Source organism: Neovison vison, chromosome 6 (assembly GCF_020171115.1).
Source record: "Neovison vison isolate M4711 chromosome 6, ASM_NN_V1, whole genome shotgun sequence".
NCBI classification, from domain to species: domain Eukaryota; kingdom Metazoa; phylum Chordata; class Mammalia; order Carnivora; family Mustelidae; genus Neogale; species Neogale vison.
In genome coordinates this window covers 214015573-214035287 of record NC_058096.1, presented here as the reverse complement: position 1 = coordinate 214035287, position 19715 = coordinate 214015573, and the positions used below count along the sequence as shown (strand labels likewise).

The window sequence follows — 19715 nt, the reverse complement described above, 5'->3', positions numbered from 1 at the left end:
GGAAGACCTCAGCAGCAATTCCCAGAAATGCCACCAGCTCTTGATGGCGTGGGGGGGGGGGCACTGCGACAGTCCAGGACAGAACAGCCGTTCTGGGGGCTGTGAAGCAGGGCCCGGGCCTGCCCCCTCGGGTCTTTAGCCAGCCTGGGTTATCTGAGCAGCCTGAGCTGCTGGCTTTCAACGGGGATGACAGCCGCAGCATTCTGGGTTGTCGCCCTGAGGCAATGGGGCCCAGAAAGCCACGCCTGACCGTGCTACACAGAACAGTGCCTCACCGCCAAGGGGTGCCTGCTCATGTGGCCTCCTGTCATCCTGGCTGATGGACAAGGCAGCACGTAAGGCCGTGGCGCATGGAGCTCCCGCAGAGCCTGGGGAGCAGCTCTGCAGCCAGCCCAGTAACCATGGAGCTGCCTGGTACGGGGAGGAAAGCCTCACCCAGCCAGACGAGGCCTCCACATCAGCGATGTCTCACCCCGGCCGCCCCAGGGCCGGCCTCTTTTCCCACTGCGCACAGTGACTGCAAGGTCACCACTCTCTAACTCGTAGCAGGGAGCCGGGAACGGTGAACTGAGTCGGGCCCAAACAGCCAGTGACCAGGGCTATGGGGGGCACAGAGACCCCACTGAATGTCGCTGATAAAGGCTGATATAAAATATCTTTATTCTTGTTGCAGTTTGAGTGATGAGGTGTGCGGATTCTGCCTGCCAGGGCTGGTCCTGCCGCACACCCAGCCCACAGCGGCTCCCCGGCGCGAGGCCTCTTCCCTCGGGCCTTCTGCCGCTCCCCGTCTCTGACAGAGCGCGGGCTCCAAGGCCCACATGCGGGGTGCTCGGCCAGCCCCTACCCATGGCAGCACACACGCAGTCTGGCTCCAGGGCGGGGCGCACGAGGCCTCCCTGCCGGCCTCTGGGCAGGCATGTTAACCGGCCTCAGGGATGCCCCCTGCCCCCCGCCACCTACAGACAAACCCAGGCCATCATGGTACTCTTCTAGCGCATGTTCATCCTGCCTTTCCCCTCACACGCAACGTTTTCTGCATTATGCTTCTTTTAACCCAAGCATGCTGGCGACATCCCTGTCCCCTCCCCGTCCCTGCGCCACTTGCAGGTTGAGGGACCGTCCCCACGCTGTGATCAGGATGTGGCTTGCAACCTTTGAATCTCACACACACACACACACACACACACACTTCAAGGTGATAAAGGGGACACTGCGTTTCCTCGGCCTCTAAAAGCGGGCACCGGGGCTGAGGGGTGGAGGATGACTGGCCCTAAGCAGCTGGCCTCCCCCAGCTATTTGGTGACTGACTCTGGGTGTCTGTCACACACTCCTTCGGAAGGGACAGCCTGCTTTCTCAGGTTGGGGCCTCCCCTCACAATGTGGGCATCTACGAATTACGACCAAGGACAGCTACTTCCCCAAGCTACTCGGTAACGTGCTAAATTTCACTGCTCTTCTTTGGAGAGGTTCACCTCTCCAGAATTATATGGAAATTCTCTCCTTGTGACTCCCAAGTGAGGCCCTGTAAGGCCTGAGGACAAAGTTAGAAAGTGACTTTCACCACTGGTCAGCTGCAAAGGGAGCCACCCGGGCGCTGGGACATTGTCCTGGTCCACCCTGCAGGAAGGAGGGCTGAGGCCGGCTCCCTGGCTGGCCCTGAGGTGCGGACTGGGGTCTTGCTAACCGCTCACTCTCCTGATGGGAGCCGGGTCACTGACCTTCACAGGTCTCCCCAGGGGGAGAGCCGCAGCCCCCACTACCCAGGGTGGCTCTTCCCGAGCTGCCCTCCCCTCCCAAGGGCAGGGCCAAACATCTGCACCCCAGCTGGCTGTGGGCAAGGCGGGGCCTCCTGCTAGAACCAGCACAACCACCAGCAAGAACTCACCCCAGCCACTCAAGCACATTGCCACAGAGCCGTCCAGACGGACCACACGGGCGGAGAGTGGGCCGCCATGCCCAGGGCACGGGGGAAGGGACCTTGGCGCTCCTTTCTCACTCAGCCCCCATCCACCCTGGCAGGTGTGGTGGCCTGCTGCGGGCCGGACAGATGCCTCAACCACCGCGCCCTGCCGGCCACCCGCCCTTCCTTCGGCATAAGCCTCACTCCCTCGGGGCCCCTCAGAGTTGCCCACAACCAGGACCTCCACACAGGAGGCCCGGATGAGCAGATGCCACCAACCCGTCCTTACCATATGTGTGCTAGAAGGTTCTGGTTGAGGCCAGAGTGCATGAAGATCTCCTTCACCTCCTGGCCGCTCACATAGCCATCCAGGTCTAGGTCGGTCTTCAGGAATATCTCGTCAAATCGCATCTTATCTGCAACCGGCACCACCCAGCTCACCGTGGGCTGAAAGGGTTTGCAGATGGTTGGTCCCTAGCTTCTCACCACCACACACAGCGCGTGTAAAGCTCCTCCGTGCGCTCCTGCCGGGAGCACTAGTAAAGCACTTCTCCACACACATGGGTAGCATGACTCCACGAACCCAGAGGGCAGACAGGAGCCCCATTCTGTGAGTGGGGAAACTGAGGCTGAGAGCCGTGGACAGCACTCAGTCAGCTTCCCCCAGTGGCCACAGTGTGCCTCTCCCATGCCATCGTGGCACCCCCTGCCCCTTGTATTCAGAGGGAGGCAAAGCCCCAGCAGGTCTGAAGGGACTCGGAGGGAAGCCGCTGACCTCCTTCCAGGCGGGGGTTCAAGTGTGCCGGGGAGACCCTCCTGACGGCCCACATCAGAAGGACGGTCTCCTGAGAACCAACCAGCCCCGCCCCCGAGCCAGCCCTCCTGGTCCTCTCGTCTTCTGTCTGCAAACACTTCTCTGCAGCTGCCAGAGGAGTTCTCGTGCCCACCGCTCAGGATCCTGTACTCTGTCCTTGTCCCTGACTCCATTCCTTGTGACACAGCAGTGTCCCCATGGGGTGTCAGCACATACCTGACACTGACGGGGAATGAATGAGGCGGACATGAAAACGGTGTCTGCTGGATGGACAGGTGCCCTGGGCCCTCCGGTGCTGGTGGGGGAGCCCGGACCCCAGATGAGCATGCCTGCCACCCGCAAGGGCCCCCCACCCTCGAGGGCACCGCCCCGGCACATGGAGCTAAACGGATCTGTGAACCCCACATAGGGCCGTTTTGGCAACTACGGCTTGGCCACCTGCTGCATATGTGACCCCTCCCATGGCCTGCTCAAGTCTACATGAAGGGGCAAATGCCAACTGAGGGCCCACCAGGGCCCACGCACCTCCTAATTCAGGGACATCGGGGCCCCTTCAGCTGCTAATTCTGGACATGTCACCTCTGACCTTTGGCATACTTATGGAACCAAGTTCCATGGCGCCTCTGCCCCTTTTTCTAGACATGTTTTTCCTCATCTGCTCTTTCTGAACAGGTCTCCCTCGTTACCCAAATCCAGCGTGAGCACTGGGACTCCAGAAAGCAAGGGTGGGAAGCAAGAGATACCACATTACCTGGATCATTTCAGTTCCAGGATTCTGGAGGGGGAGAATGACTTAGTCCAGCAAGGAGTTATCAGAATCTATGGACCAAATTCAACTAGCAAGGGCTCAGGGAGCAGGAATTCAGATAAGGAGAAAGACCTGCACTTCACTGGTCTCATTCTGTGGATCTAGTAAGCTGTCTCAGAGTGGTCATGGAGAGGCACGTGAAGGACCTCTAACAAACAGGCCGGCTGCCTCTAAGCTCAGTGGCTGGGGTAAGCTAAGCCCCAGATGCCAAGAAACCCGAGGAGGAAGTAACAGCAGACCAGACAAGCTAAGCTGAGGGAGACAACGGTTTCTGTGCTCCAGAAGTCCTAAGAGATTACAACCCTGGGATGGCAAAAATCCTAACATTCAACGTGCACATGGAATGAGCTCGCTACCTGATTTCTGGGGTCTCACAGGAAGTCGGCAGTGACACTCTGAAGCCTACTTCACTACAAATCCCACGTGGGACAGCCTTCTCCTTGGAGCTGGGTCTCCCAGAAAGAGCTGGCTTTAAGCCTGGCTTAGCAGCCACAGGCCACCAATACATGACAACAGGGCCTGGTGGCTGGCAGGAGCTGCGCCCCACGGCCAGCTGTGAAGACAGGATCTGGTGGCCCCAAGCTGGTGGGGAGAGAAGTAGGGGAGGGGACGGCTTGGTGACTGTGGGTCTCCAGAACTGCTCGTTCTCATGTGACTCCACTAGCTGTCCTCATCCTTGGGGAAGGGAGCGCACCTGCTTCTTCCCACCCCGACCCAGATAGAGGTCCCTGGTAAAACAGGTCTTGTTGCAATCAGCAGTGTGCTCCCAGGATCTGGCGAGAGCCACCAGATCACCAAGGACAAGGTTGGTTGGCCTGTACCTGTTGGCAGCCTTGGCCCTACTTGCTTCTTTGTCAGTAAAACCTGTCACCACTAACCGGTACTTACTAAGAACTTAAGTACTTAGTAATAACGCTCGACAAGAATTTTGCAGACGCAGGTGCTGGTGGTCCTGGAAAACAGCTCATGCAGTCTAAATTACCAGCCTTGGCCCCCTCTCAGACTCCATTCCACCCTCCTTCCTGTTTCTAGAGGTTCCCACGGAGGAGCCTTGGTGCGGGCTAGTCCTCCGATAGCTTTTTGTCATTCAGGTATCAGCCCAGGTATCGGTTCCTTAGTGACCTTCCAGCTGACCGCCATCTGCAGGAGCACCCCCGCCTCCTTACCCCACAACTCCCAGGCCAGGCTGTTCTGCTTCTCACAGCTATCTGATCGTCCTTAGTTCACTGATATGCTGTCTTTCTCCCCAAGGGTAGAGGCCAGTCCCACAGCCACGGCGGCATCCCCAGGAAGTGTGGGCACGGTTGGTACGCTGCTGAGCTGCTGGAGATGCCCAGACTGGGCCACCTGGACGTGGGGCTTGTTAAGAGACACCCACCCATTGGAGGGGAAGCCCTGTCGCCTGTGCCTCTCCCAGCGGCTGGGGCAGTGAGGCGGGCTGTACTGTACCCCTGACCAAACCATTTCGACCCTCTCGGAGAGGACTCTCGCTCTATGGTGCTGCAGGCTCCTGGAAAATGCTCCCTCCCTGCCGAGACCAAGTGGAATGCTTAACTTTACAACTATGTCACATGCAGGAGGATATCACCATCTGATCATGTATTTCTGGAGTGTTAAGTGCCTGTCTCTTCGTTTTTCGATTGTAATTTAAGTGCCCGCCACTAAGCTTTTGGTTGCTGAGGCACCCATTTCAAAAAAAAATCCATTTTCAGATGAACACATTGCCAGCCACACAACTAGAAAAAGAGCCAGGCCGGCCCGTGACAGTCCCCTGGGAAAGCCGGGGTGGCCTAGGCAGCTGGCCGTCTAAGTGATCCCACTTTTCCCTTCCCATGCTTTCAATCCCACTCTTACATTTTAAACTGACCAGCGAAGAGTGAACCCGAGAAACCCTAGGCCCCCATCCTCAACCCCAAAAAGCCAGAGCCCCGTGCCCAAGCTTGCTCTCTCTCTAGCCCTGGCCTTACTGGTGGGGAGGCCCTGGGTGTGACGCACTTTCTGCAGGACCTGTGAGTCATCAACCTTGGTTTTTTAAATTTTCCTGCTGGTTGTTGATGAGGTGCATTTTGCAATCAGAACAGGAGCCACAAAGACATCTGCTTGGGTCAGGGAAGTGCCGGCGGGGGCTCACGACAAGGCATGGGGGCCCAAGTGAGGGCCACAGCCATTCCTAGCAGACTTTGTCACTTACTGACCAACACAAGATGGTTTCCCGTTTCTCCTCTTATGGTGCGTATCCGAACCTGCATGGCAGTCCGGGCTGGCACTCTTCATGTCACCTGCACTGCTTTCCCCCTTAAACCACAAATGAGGCAGAATGCAAAGCCTGACTCAGCATGGAACTCAGGATGTCACATTCTTGCACGTTTTAGATCATCTCAAAGATGCCTTTTTATAAAAGAGCCCTTTATGGTGTGCTACATTTACCAGAACAAGAAATGTCTTTCTGATACATAAGACACTGCCCGCTGGGAGTCAGAGCCCCACACTGTCTTCCAAACACGAGATGGACGCCTCCCTCCCTCACGTGACACTCAGCGTGTTTACTGAGCACCAGAGCACCTGGGATTGCTGTGACACTGAGAGCAGAAGCACGAACTAACTCTGCTCTCAAAAGCTAAGGGGGAGGGACATGGGAGGAAGAGAGATGACACATAACTAACTGCGTAACAGGCCAGGCAGGGGGAACCTAGAACGCAGGGTGGACAGAGCCCAGGGCATGCTGGCTGCAGTCATGCCCCAGCCCCCTGGTAAGGTGCCCCACACGAGCGGAGGCCTCATGAAACAAAGTGCTGGGGTACGATCTGGGACTGTGCCTGCCCGGCAAAGGCGCTTCCTGAGGCAGGAGGAACGGAGGCGAGAGGACAGAGCCCAAGGGGTGGGAGCAAGCGGAGTGTCTAAGGAACAATAACTCTGAATCCTGTGGCTACAGACTTGATGACTGTGCCGCCCCCCCCCAACCCCAGTGTTCGTATGTTAAAGCCCTAATCCTGATGTGATGGTGCTGGGAAGTGGGGCCTCTGGGAGGTGATTAGGTCATGAGGGCGGAGCTCCATGAATGAGATCACTGCCCTCATAGAAAGGACCCCAGAGAGCTCCCTTATCCTCTGCACCACATGAGGACACGGCAAGAAAACCATCTGTGAGCCCGGAATCGGGCTCTCTTCAGACACAGAATCTGCCAGTGCCTGATCTTGGCTTCCCAACATCCTGATTTTCTCTGAGAAATAAATGTTTGTCAGTCACCTACTCTATGGTATTCCATTACACTCAGAGTAAGATACTGACCATAAATATTGTTCTAAAAAACATAATCATGGGGCACCTGGGTGGCTCAGTCAGTTAAGCATCTGCCTTCAGCTCAGGTCATGATCCCAGGGTCGGGGGACTGAGCCCCACCTCAGGCTACTTGATCAGTGGGGAGCCTGCTTCTCCCTCTGCCTGCCGCTCCCCTGGCTGTGTGTGCGCTCGCTCTCTCTCTCTCTCTGACAAATAAATAAAATCTTTTTTAAAATATTTTTTAAATAAATAATAAAAAACAAGAACTGTAATCATCAATGTTACCTTTCTGGGGTCCCAAATTACCTGCTCCCCAGGAGCATCTGGCTGGGACTCTACAGGGGCAAACAGCGGCTCTGAAGAGGGGCCACACACAGAGAGCGCCCGTACCTGTGTTTGCTTGATGCTGTGCTTGGGAGACAAGCTTCCCGTGCTGTTCAGGCTACTGACGCTGCCGTGGGAAGGTGTGGAACGGAGGCTGTCTTTCGGCGGGGGGCTGGCGGGCAGGACAGGCACAGCGCCTGGGAAGACCGTCTTCTTCCTCTTGGAAGGTGGGATGAGGGACGGGGGCAGGACAGAGGGCACAGGCTCCTTCTCGAGGGCTCGGTACACCAAGTGCATCGCCTGTGGGTGTGAAAGAGGATTCCGTTCAGGTGGCCAGGCACAGGCCATGGGTGGGGAACGCACATCTCTTTCCAGGACTGCAGTGATGTGACAAGGACGGCTCTTTCTGAGGTCACTCCCAAGCTTAAGAGAGTAAAAAATAAACCTTTCCTGAGGTGCCTGGGTGGCTCAGTGGGTTAAGCCTCTGCCTTTAGCTCAAGTCATGATCTCGGAGTCCTAGAATCGAGCCCTGCATTGGGCTCTCTGCTCAGCAGGGAGCCTGCTTCCCCCTCTCTCTCTGCCTGCCTCTCTGCCTACTTGTGATCTCTCTCTCTCTGTCAAAGAAATGAAGAAAATCTTTAAAAATAATAATAATAATAAAATAAACCTTTCCTGATGCATTCTCTTCCAAAGCATCATTTTTCCAAGATGTGTTTAATCACATAAGAACATGAGCCCGAAAGGAATTCAATCACGCCAGACTCTGCACATGTCCCTTCACCACACAGCCCCGGGGCTGAGGAGTCCCCAAATACCGGAATTTGGAAGTCTAAAGACACACTGAGAGCCACGTGTGTGTACTTCCTGTTTCAGGTGGGCAAAGAAAAGAAACTCTGTCTAATACATAGATTTAAGTCTGTTTTAAAGCGTAACAAAACCAGGGGTCCATGGGTGCTGAGTCAGTTCGGCCTCTGACTCTTGATTTTGGATGAGGTCATGTCCACACTGGGAATGGAGCCTGCTTAAGATTCTCTCTCTCCCTCTTCCTTCTGCCCCTCTCCCCGACCCCTCTCTCAAAAAAAAAAAAAAGGTAACAATAATCAAACCAAAATTATAACCCTTCCCACTTAAAAATATTCCTTAAGGGCGCCTGGGTGGCTCAGTGGGTTAAGCCGCTGCCTTCGGCTCAGGTCATGATCTCAGGGTCCTGGGATCGAGTCCCGCATTGGGCTCTCTGCTCAGCAGGGAGCCTGCTTCCCTCTCTCTCTCTCTCTCTGCCTGCCTCTCTGTCTACCTGTGACCTCTGTCTGTCAAATAAACAAATAAAAAAATCTTTAAAAAAAAATATTCCTTAGGTTGCTATTTGAATATATACCAGATCACTGACATACATAAAATTTACCATCACTTAAAACTACTACAGAATGTTAAACCCAGCAAGTGATCAAAAGAAACCCAAATGATACAATTTTAAGACCCATTTATAGAACACTATATATCTCAGCTGAAATGATGGGAAATGATAAAAACATAACAAAAACGAAACTCAGGGCTCCTGAGGCCATGAAGAGAGGTGCACAGGCCTGGGTTCACTCTGGGCCAGCCATCCCATTCCTGGGAATCACCCCAAGAGCAGTTCGATGACAGTGTGATCAGATAAAATACAAAAACTAAATAATCAGGGACTGGGGGATGGGAAAGCTAGTGTCCAATGGGGACAGAGTTTCAGTTTTGCAAGATGAAGGTTCCTGGAGATGGAAGGTGGTAACAGCTGCACAGCCACGGGGAAGTATTAATGCCACCGAACCACACACTTGAAAATGACTATGACAGTAAAATTTTATGTTTTATTTATTTTGCCACAGTAAAAAAAAAAATAATAATAATAGGGACTCCTGGGATGGCTCAGTGGCTTAAGTGCCCAACTCCTGATTTTGGCTCAGGTTGTGATCTCAGGGTCATGAGACAGAAGAGCCCTGTGTTGGACTCCAGGTTTAGTGCGCAGTCTGCCTGCAATTCTCTCTCTCCGTCTCCCTCTGTCCTTCCCCCTGCTTGAGCTCACTTGCTTATGCTCTAATAAACAAATAAATCTTTAAAAACAAAAAACCACACTGCCCTACAAGAAGCTACTTTGTTCTACTTTGTTTGAGATTTAAGGGAACAAGTGAGTGAATAAGTCCCATGAATGGGAAGTCCAAGATATGAGGTGGAGGAAAGGGAGGAATGAGAGGAGAGACAGAACGACACAGGCCCAGGGTGAAGAGAGCTGGCATGTGAGGACGTGAGCCTGACCGCTGGGCAGCTGAAGAGGAAGGTAGGGAGCTACAGGGGTGTGGAGGGAGCAGCTGCGTGGAAAGGCAGCCTATAGGACAGGAGAGCCCTGAGCAACACAGACACATCACTGCTATCAAAAGGAGAAGAGGGCGGGGGTGCCAGGGCCCAGACATAAGCAGACCTGAAAGCAGATGGTGGAGCCTCAGGGCACCTGCTGGGCGCATCTATACACACCTACTTCCAGCTCTATCTACTAAGAGGTCCTGAAAGCAGTGGCACCCCAGGGGCACTGAGCACCCCAGAGCCTACATCCTGGTTTCTAACACCACTCTCCACTACATGGAACTGGGGCTCCCTGGAGGTACAGGGCTGGGACAGGAAATACACAGGAGGAGCCAGGAGCATCCCACCATGCCAAAAGGAAGAAAATGCTCAGACAATGATGGGATGTGCCCAAAGGACAAAGGAGCCAGTGGGGAGGAGCTCCAAATGGGCAAAGTTAAGTCACACCACTAAATGATTATAAACCGTGGAACAGAGGATGCAGTCCCAAGTCCACTGATACAAACTCCTTATAGTAGGCTAAGCAGAAAACGTGCAAGTGCCAGAATGAGAAATTCATCTGCCAACCATCACACTCGTCAATCAGGGGAGACTCCTGGGACGACGCGAGAACCAGCAGGTGAGAGGTGGAAGGGTAATGGGGTGGTCCGGTCCCCATGTGTCTCCCACAAGTGACTGAACACACAGGAAGAGAGTAACTCTGCAGGGAGAAACCTGGAGCCTCCACCAACGGCAGTCAAGGCTGACACCGTGGGGTAAGGAATCACAGGTCCTGTTGATTGTGGACCCTGAGAAAGACAAGCATCACCTCGGTGGGATCACCACACGAGTGCACGACCTGGATCATCATGAGGAAACAGCCAATATCCCGAGGCTGAGGGACGCTCTACAGACTGCTGACCGGCTCTCTTTAAAATGCCCACAAGACACAGAGACGTACGGAGTCGCTCCAGATCAGAAGTCACGATAGAGACAGAGCTGAGTAATGTAACACAGGAGGCTGGGACTTCTTTGCTGCAAAGGATCTTTGGGGACAAATGGCAAGGTCTGAATGATATCCTTAAGTAATACATAATGACATATTAACACATATGCTATACGATAAGACATGTAACAGACACTCTGATAAACCAGTCACTGTCAATGTTAATTTTCTCATTTTGAATTGGACACGGGGTATGTTAAGTCCCTGGTTTTGGGAAATATACACAAGTATTCTGGGAATAAGATATGATGTCTGCAACTGACTCCAAAATGGCTCAAAGGAAAGTTTTACGTGTGTGTGTACATACACGCGTATGGTGAGAGAGGGAGAGAGAGAGGAGGAGGATAAAGCAATGTGGGAAAAAAATAACACTAGGGAATGTGACCAAAGGGTACTCAGAAGAACTCTCTGTATTACTGTCACTTTTTCTTTAAATCCAAAGTACATCAAAATAAACACTTTTTAAAAATCAGAGGGGGGAAAAACCCATGACTCGAGAAACATTTCCTTCCTCGGCAGAGTGGGAAAAGAGAGTCACAGCAGGGACCTACCACAGCAAACTCATCTCTGTCCAGGTGCCCATCTTTGTCGATGTCACTGAGGTCCCAGACCTGCAAGGGAAAGAGAGCAAGGCTTACTGCGGAAGGAAGAACACCTGCCAGAACTCCCATCCTGAGTGCCCGGTGCAGAGCAAAGTTGAGACAAGGCAATCACAATCACAATCACAAGGCAGTCAAGAACCAGTCGGTGGGTTCTCTGAAAAGCCATCAGCTGATGCATTATCATCAATTCCAAGATCCTTTTTGTTATGTCATGTTTGTTTTCTCTAACAAATGATCATAATTATAATCCTGTCCACCTTGGTTTTTTATCACCTTACAAGGAATTCTCAGATAGAAAACGTGTTTTGGTTCTGGCACAGGTGTAGCTCTGAACACAAGCCCCCCCACCGCCATTCACACTGTGCAGGGCCATGGGCATGTATTCACTACTGATGGATGGGGAGGCAGGTGTTTCCAAGTATGCTTTGCCCACCTAGCACCCTGAAGATGAGGCAGACAGGTACAGATTCCTCTACTGGGTCAAAGGCCAGGTGCCAGATTTTTCTAAAGCACAATCAAAGCACTAGCTTCCTGACCCACATCAGCCCCACCCTGAACCAGCAGGCCTGCCTGACTTGGACAACGCTGGGCACGGTGCCAGTGCCCAGAGGTAAGCAGACACCTTGGCATCCAAATGTGGTGCTTCATGTGCTGGTCCCCTCTCAGTCAATCGTGAGCGACATCAGCCCAGGAACATCTCTCATGTGCAGGTCCTTCTCCCCAGCCCTGCTGCTGTCCTTGACTTGGGCCTCTCTGGTACTCCACAAAGGCCACAGCCTTCAGCTGGCTTCTTTGCCTCTAATTCTTTCCCCAGGGTTACTATGGGGACTGTTCTAGAATACAGTCTGTGTCTGTCCCCTAGATTGGCATATGGACCCCCTGTGCCCTACACAGGTCCCTGCACTGCAGCCCAGCTTCCAGGAACCCCACCTTGATCTTTAGGGAGCCCAAGATGTTGATAGTCCCTTCACGCCCAGAGATGCCCTTGCAGAGGCATTTTGCATCAGGCTGAATGCTTTATGTGTCCGGTTTCACTTTAGGAAGCAGAAGTTCACAAAGAATAATTTTTCCAGGAGCGCTTGGGTGGCTCAGGGGGTTAAGCCTCTGCCTTCAGCTCGGATCATGATCTCAGGGTCCTGGGATCGAGCCCCGCATCGGGCTCTCTGCTCAGTGGGGAGCCTGCTCCCCTCCCCCCGCTGCGTCTCCACCTACTTGTGATCTCTCTGTGTTAAATAAATAAATAAAATCTTAAGGAAAAAAAAAAAAGAGTAACTTTTCCAAAGCTATGGCACTTGCTCAGGGAACTAGGACTAGAACAAGACTTCCTGGCTCCATGCCTCTCCCTGCCCAGGGCCTCTCTACCTCAGCACCACTGACATTCGGGACCGCATCACCCTGTGGTGGGGCTGACCTGGGCATCGAGCGGTGCTGAGCAGTGTACCCGGCCTCCACCTGATGCCAACAACATCCAGCCCAGGTGGGACAACCAGAACTGTCTCCAGACGCTGCTCAACATGCCTGGGGGAGGAAGGACCTGGTAAGATTACCGCCCTCCCCAGCAGCCTCTGCTCACGCTGTCATGCGTCTGGCCTTCTCATGCCATCGTTAGCCACCGTCTCTTCACTCTGGAGGACACAGCCCTGAAGTGGCTATGCTAGGAAGCCTTCCGTGCCTGCCCTCTACCCTTCTGCTCTGGCCTGCCCTCTACCCTTCCCCTCTGCCACTGCCCTTACCGGGCAGAATCACAATTATCAGGGAGGCAATGGGCAGTAGGAGGTCACCAGGGAAAAGTGAGGGCTCTGGGAACCACCTAGGTTCTCATTCCCCTCACCATGAGACCCTGAGAGGCTTACTGGCCACCCTGAAGGCCCCCATTTCCTCATCTAGAACACAGAAGGGACGCCGTCCACAACAAGGTGGTTGCAAGTCCTGAAGGACTTCATTCATGCAAAGTGCTATAATGAGGCTTGGCATATAGTAAGCCCTTGATAAATAAATACAACCATCTTAACCATTATCTATTTCCTTGACCTCCTAACTCTAATTGCATCCCCATCCTCGTGGTGCTCAGCACAAGGCCTGGCCCCGAGCAGACTCCAAACTTCTTGAACGAATGAATGAACGGCTGGCGCAGGAAGCACAGATGGACGAGCACCAGCACAGAGGCCTGGGCGCGCAAGCGCACTAATGTGCACATCAGGGACAGACGGCTGCGCGGATGGACGGGTGCATGGTTACAAACGCATGTGTGCGCGGATATGGCGAAGTGCATGATGAGTACGTGTGTACATGCTGGAATGGGTACACATAAGGCTGATGTGTGTGGAAAAGGAAGGAAGGAGAGCGCAGCAGATGAGAAGTGACCCGTGTGCCACAAGACCTGGAGCCCGGGCAGATCTACAGAATGCACGTCTCCCGGCCACACTCCCTTTCTAAGGAAGCCCACTCCACCTCTGCCAGTCTCTCTGTTGCGCTCGTGATCTGGCTTCAGAACAGGATTATATCCAGGTGTCGGGGAGTCTGCAAGGACTGCCAAATAAATGCACACAATGGGCAGGACAGGGTGGCCCCATCCTGCTGCAGTTAAAACTCCTGCCTTGTAAAGACGCTCGGTCCCCATCACAGAGCTCCGCCTACATCATGCCACAGCCAAGAGGGAACAAAGCAGTCTGAAAGACTCCCCTTTCTTAGTGGCCTTCTTTCCAAAAACAAAGTATTAAGATGGGCTCTACCTGGGTCCTACCAAATGGGCCAGTGTCCACAAAAGTCATACTCAAACGGAAACCTTATTAGGTGAATCCAAGGGACAGGAATTTGCATCTTTCCCAAAAAGTTTTACTCAATGTCATGATCTAGACCCACAGGTGTTGCCTGGGGCATCAGGGACTATGCTCAGTCCCCTGCTCTGGGTCTGTGCCTGCCACATCGCCATGATCCAGTCCGGACAGACGACAACATCCATCCCTTCTCCGTATAGAGCAGGGAACTCAGTACAGACAGCCTTGTGGAACTGAGCTCTGTGCACAGAGCAAACCCATGGGGCCACGATGCAAACCTCACTGGAGGGAAGGCAGTCTGGCATAGAAAGCTGCATCTGAAAAACTTGGATTTAATAGGAACAAAACTAAAAGCTTTTTCTTAAGAGAATGCATAAATTTTTCTCTAAACCTGCGGCAAAATTTAAAGTACCTTTATCTTAAGCTCACAGGCAGAGAAGAAGTAATTAAAAATAGAAAAGAGGGGCGCCTGGGTGGCACAGTCAGTTGAGCATCCAACTCTCGGCGTCATCTCAGGTCTGACCGAGCCCCGTGTTGGGCTCTACGCTTGGTGCAGAGTCCGTTTGAGAGTCTCTCTCCCCCCTCTCTGTCCTTCCCGCTCATACTCTCTCTCTCTAAAATAAATAAATCTTTAAAAAAAAAAAATAGAGAAGAAGCAAAGAGTTCTAGACATACACTCCCATACTTCTCCCAGAAGCACACGGAGCAGTGAAATTCCCAGATCTGGGTTCAAATCTCACCTCTGCCCAGCTCTGGTCCCTGGGCAGCAAGTTCATTCTGAGGCTGCCTCCCTAGGCATGCAAAAGGCCCACCAGCATCTTCCCACAGTCTGGGGAGCATCTGTGAGCCACATCCATGAGGCCCTAAGCCAACTTGACCATAGCAAATTCTCCATGCACACTGGCTCTTACAAAAGCCCCAATGGTTCATAGCCATGTGTAAAGCTTCATAAGTGTGTGTGGGGAGCAAGCATGGGGCGGACAGTGCAGGATGTGGGAGAACCACTTACCCGGCCCAGGACGTCAAGAGGCAGCTTTGAGTTCATAAGGACTGGCTTGACTTTGTCTCCAGAGAGCAAACCATTGATGGGTAAGAGGCTTTCAAAAATTCCATCGAATTTTGCCTTTTCTTCCACCTAGTTGGAAAGAATAGCCTGAGTGAGTAAAAAAAAGTGCATCTGGGGGAGAATCTAAAATGAGCTCTAGCCCGAAGCTGAATGAAAACAGGCAAGGACCTGCTACCGGCCTCACCTAAAAGCACAGGAGGCCTTACAGCAGTTTCAAAGTGAACATCTGCCCTGAAGGAAAGAGCTCCCTAGCAACTATGAATCTGGTGGCCAAGGTCAATGGGGAGACAGGACCTGGCCATGGGCCTCGCTCGCCACCACAGGAGCTGCCTAGGAGACAAAGATCGCCCCTACCCACTCCTAGGAACTCGCTAGGACGGGAGAGATGAAAGTGAAGGTGGGTTTTTATTCTTTAAGACAACTAAATCTGGATATCAACCTACAAAACTAAAAGAGCTAAAGAATCAAAGAAAAAAATAAACCAAAACTTAAGCAACCAATTATCAAAATCAACTTTAAGCACTGAAAGTCCTCTCAGAGTACAAAACTAAATTCTAAAAGCTCCTCATGAACAGAGAGGTCTGAACAGGACTTACAACGCACAGCAGCAGCTGCAGCCACTGTGAAATAGGAAACGCGGGCAGTGTGTCCCAGGGGCCGTCGGTGAGGCAGGTCTGGGCAGGGCCAGTCTGCTCTCCTCCGGAAATGAAACCCCCCAGTAACTAGAGCCGGTGGCGGGGGTGGGGGCGCCAGACCCCTCACCACCCGCTCTACCCAAGAGCTGGAGCCACAGGGAGAAACCCTCACAAGCATCTGTAGACAGAATGGATAAAGAAAATGTGGTGCATTCACACACTGGAATATTCCTCAGCCTCAAAACAGGAGCTTCTGACCCAGGCGACAACATGGATGAACCCTGAGGACATTATGCTGACTGAAAGAAGCCAGCCACCACAGGACAAGTGCTGTATCACTCCACTTCTATGAGGTCCCTAGAGGAGTCACATTCTCAGAGACGGAAGGAGACTGGTGGGTGCCAGGGACTGGGGCGGGGAGGAGGGAGTTGTGCTTAATGGGGACAGAGTCTCAGTTTGGAGTGAAAAGAAACTTCTAGACACCGCTGGTGGAGACAGCTGCACAACAGTGCAAACATACCTAACGGTACTGGACTATACACTTAAAAATGGTCAAGATGGTGGGGGCACTCAGATGGCCCAGTCAGTTGAGCATCTGACTCTTGGTTTCAACTCAGGTCATGACCTCAGGGTTATGGGATTAAGCCCTACACTGGGCTCCCTGCTCAGCATGGTGTCTACTTGAGATTCTCTCTCTCCCTCTCCCTGCCCTTCCCTTCCACGTGCACACGTCTTATGCATGTGCATGCGTGTGTTCTCTCTAAAATAATTAAGTCTCTAAAAAAAAAAAGGCCAAGATGGTGAACTTCATATCACGTATACTCTACCACAATTACAAAGAAAACAAAACAGAAAGGCGAGCACACACAGACACTGTCCCCAAGGCGATGGAAGCACAGCACACACACTTCCTTTAGGACTAACTCTGTACCTCTTAGAGGTCACCACTCCTATCTGTCTTTGCTGCTTCTAGAAAGACTTGGGACATGGAGAACACCCCCCCCGGGACTGAGAGAAGCTTTCCAAAAAGCAATGAGAGCATCCAAAAGGGATAATAACACAAAAAATGGCTAGAAAGAAAAACTGGGAGCTACAAAGACATCTTGGAGGTTTTCTTGCTTGCAAGTTCTCACAACTGGCCCTTCTATCCTAATTAACAAACGACTGTGACCCAGAAAGGCTAACTGTAACTGTAAAATTTTAAGACTCCATCACTTGAAACTCTAACTGCCTTAGCAGGGCAACACCCAAAAAAGGTCACAGCTATTTCAGAAGATTTTAATCTGAAAGAGTGTCTTGCCTAAATTCTGTGGCAACCTCACTCTGAAACAGAACAGATACAATCGTCTCGTGCCATGTTTTGAACACCATCAATGGCTAAAACAACTGCACGTGAAGGACAGCTAAGAGACGCCGCCGGGGTCACTTACCCTCACAGCCCAGTGGGCCTCCGCGGAGGGCGGCGTGACCATCAGAGGGCTGCTGGTGTCGTGCTGTAAAGGAAGAGAAACACTCCACTGTGGCTGGCAAGGAATTCAACTACGGAGGACGCGTCTGTGCAAAGGACACACGTTGCAAAGTGCTTTCAGAATGGGGAAAGACCTCAAAAAGCTAAACACAGAATTACTATGTGCCCCAGCAATTTCACTCCAAAGTACGGACCCAAGAGAACTGAAAACAGGCACGCAAACAAAATCCCAGAACATGAATCATCATGTCCACCAGCAGAGGAAGGGACAGACCATAAAATGCGGTCCAACTCAGTGAACAGGAACCAAGCATGACACCCACTATGGAGCACTGCAGAGGGAAAGCAGGCGATCCATGATTCCGTCAAGTGCCCACAACAGGCAAATCCATTCAGACAGAGAGATGAATGGCTGTCGGGGGCTGGGAGGCAGGGATCCCATGAGGGATTACTTAGTAGGTAAAGGGCTTCCTTTTGGGGTGATGAAAACGCTTTGGAACTAGAGGGAGGGGCCGGTTGTTTAAAAAAAAACAAAAACAGAAAACACGGTGACTGTACTAAATGTCAGTAAGTTGTTCACTTTCAAATGGTGAGTTTTAGGTTATATGAATTCCACCTCAATTAAAAAAGAGAGAGAGAAAATGCACAGATGGACAGATGATATCAGACGAGCACAAAGAACAGAAGGATTCGGACACTTACGAATTTAGGGGGCGGCATGTTCAGACTCAGATTGCTCAAGGTAACTTCGTGGCCGCTCTGTGCACAGGCCACTAGTCTCAGTGCAACATAGAAACCCTGCAAATCCAAAAAGGAGGGAGGGGTAAACCCTTGCCGGCTGGTGATGACAGGGAGAGCCGTCTGCAGCCGCAGGCTTCGGGACACAGGGATTTCACATCACTGCAACAATGAAGACTCAATGTGCGAAAGTCACTGAGAGTGTTGAGCGGAACACATCTCTCCCTGGGAGTACTGATTCCAAGACTATGCCAAGGGGACTCAGTCCACTGCACTCTGGACACTACCAAGTTTCAAATAAATGTATTTTTTGTACCTTTATTATTATTTTTTAAGTAAGTTTTATGTCCAACGTGGGGCTTGAACTCATGACTCTAAGAACAAGAGTCACATGCTCTACCAACTGACCCGGTCAGGAGGCCCCCAAATAAATGTATTTTAAGCAACAATGAGCTCCCGATATTTAGGAAAATGCTGGATTAGATAAGTAGCAGACTGGAGTTTAAGATTATAATAAATGATGATTCAGATATGTACTGACTTTTTAAAAAATGGTTTGAAAAAGACATAGTTGTTTGGGAATCAATACAATTCACTGTGCTCCCCTTAGCCTTGCTGAAGACAGCCTCTCCCACTTGCTCCCCCACCCCCATGGCCTGATGTGGATCTCACCTCCCACACTGCCAGGACAAAGGACCTGAACTAGGCCATAAGGGGCCTTTGCGCCTCTCACCCTCCTCTTAACCCAGAGCCAGCCATGCCACAGGCTTAGTGGACTCACAAAGCATCATCTAATTTTCTTAATTGATCAAATAGCCTGAGAACATGAACTGCTTTAAAGCTATAAACACAATTACAGCTTAAAAACATCTTCAAAGAGACAAGCGCTGGATCAGCCTTTCTCAGACAGATGTCCAAATGCCCGGGGTGGGGGCTGTAAGAAAGTTTCATAGAAAAGGGGATGTAAGAAAGTTTCTGGGAACTGCATTAGGCCAAGTTAACAGATTTCTCGTCCACAAGGATCCTCAGAATCTTTCAACACGCAGACATACAGTGCGAACTTCAAGGAAGGGAGGAAGAGTTGATATTGTTTTCCCAATGGATCAGATCATGGACAGTGGGACACCAGGAATGACATCCCTTGGGATACAGTTTGGGGAAAAACTGAACTTAATTAAAACACAACCGTTCAAAATCATTTGTAAGTACTACAAATTTCCATTTACAGAACATTCTCAAAATGACAAAATCATGCTGGAGAAGGAACCAGTAGGTTGCCAGGGGTTATGGTGTGACTGCTGCAGGACAACACAAGATTCTTCTGGGGGCCAGGCAGTCCTGTGTCCTGACTATGGTGGTCATTACATGAATCTGTGCACGTGATAAAATTACACAGAATTATACACACCAAAACTGCCCCCAAAAAGTCCACGTAAAACTGGCCAGCCCTGAGCAAGGCCTCCAGATTAGCACTGTGCCGGCCACTGAGCACCACGCTACGGTGATGTTAGCCGCTCTTGCTTTGGGAAACTGAGGAAGGATACACCGGAACCCTCTGAACTATTTTTGCAACTTCCATGAGTCTTAAGTGATTTCAAAATAGATCAGTCTGAAAATATTTTCATCACTTGTAAGCACACAAATTTTGAAAAAAAGATACGCTAACCATGAAAGATGGCCCCCGAGTATTCAGAAGACCCGTATTTCAAAACAAAACCTTCCCATGTTAATAGTCTGATGGCCGCGCTCAGGTCTAGTAATACTTGTCCACGACAATGACAAGGAAGGACGTGCAGAGGTCACCCTGCCTGCGGGGCTCTGGCCCAAGCCCCTCCACTTGCTCTGTGTGTGTGTGTGTGTTTATATACCTGTTTGTCCAAGAACCCTTTACCTTCTGGGTCGGCCAAGTCCCATATCTGTGGAAACATAAAAATGTTCATGAGTGCAACTGCCCATCACTGTCCATCTATTCACAGAATAGG

The 19715-nt window shown here is 51.7% G+C and overlaps 1 protein-coding gene across 7 annotated transcripts in view; it reads right to left on the bottom strand.

Moving 5' to 3' along the window:
- EPS15L1 (epidermal growth factor receptor pathway substrate 15 like 1) overlaps nt 1-19715 on the bottom strand; it is a 95132-nt gene that overhangs the window by 50915 nt on the left and 24502 nt on the right. For 6 of the 7 annotated variants that reach the window (XM_044254011.1, XM_044254006.1, XM_044254007.1 and 3 more), the window contains exons 4-10: nt 19602-19649; nt 17698-17793; nt 16958-17020; nt 14836-14961; nt 10999-11058; nt 7192-7425; nt 2190-2347 (exon numbers count right to left, since the gene is read on the bottom strand). In XM_044254011.1, the coding sequence (XP_044109946.1) occupies nt 2190-2347; nt 7192-7425; nt 10999-11058; nt 14836-14961; nt 16958-17020; nt 17698-17793; nt 19602-19649 (785 nt within the window). Of the gene's footprint in view, nt 1-2189; nt 2348-7191; nt 7426-10998; nt 11059-14835; nt 14962-16957; nt 17021-17697; nt 17794-19601; nt 19650-19715 lie in introns of those variants that run through there. The other variant, XM_044254008.1, reaches the window with a different exon arrangement.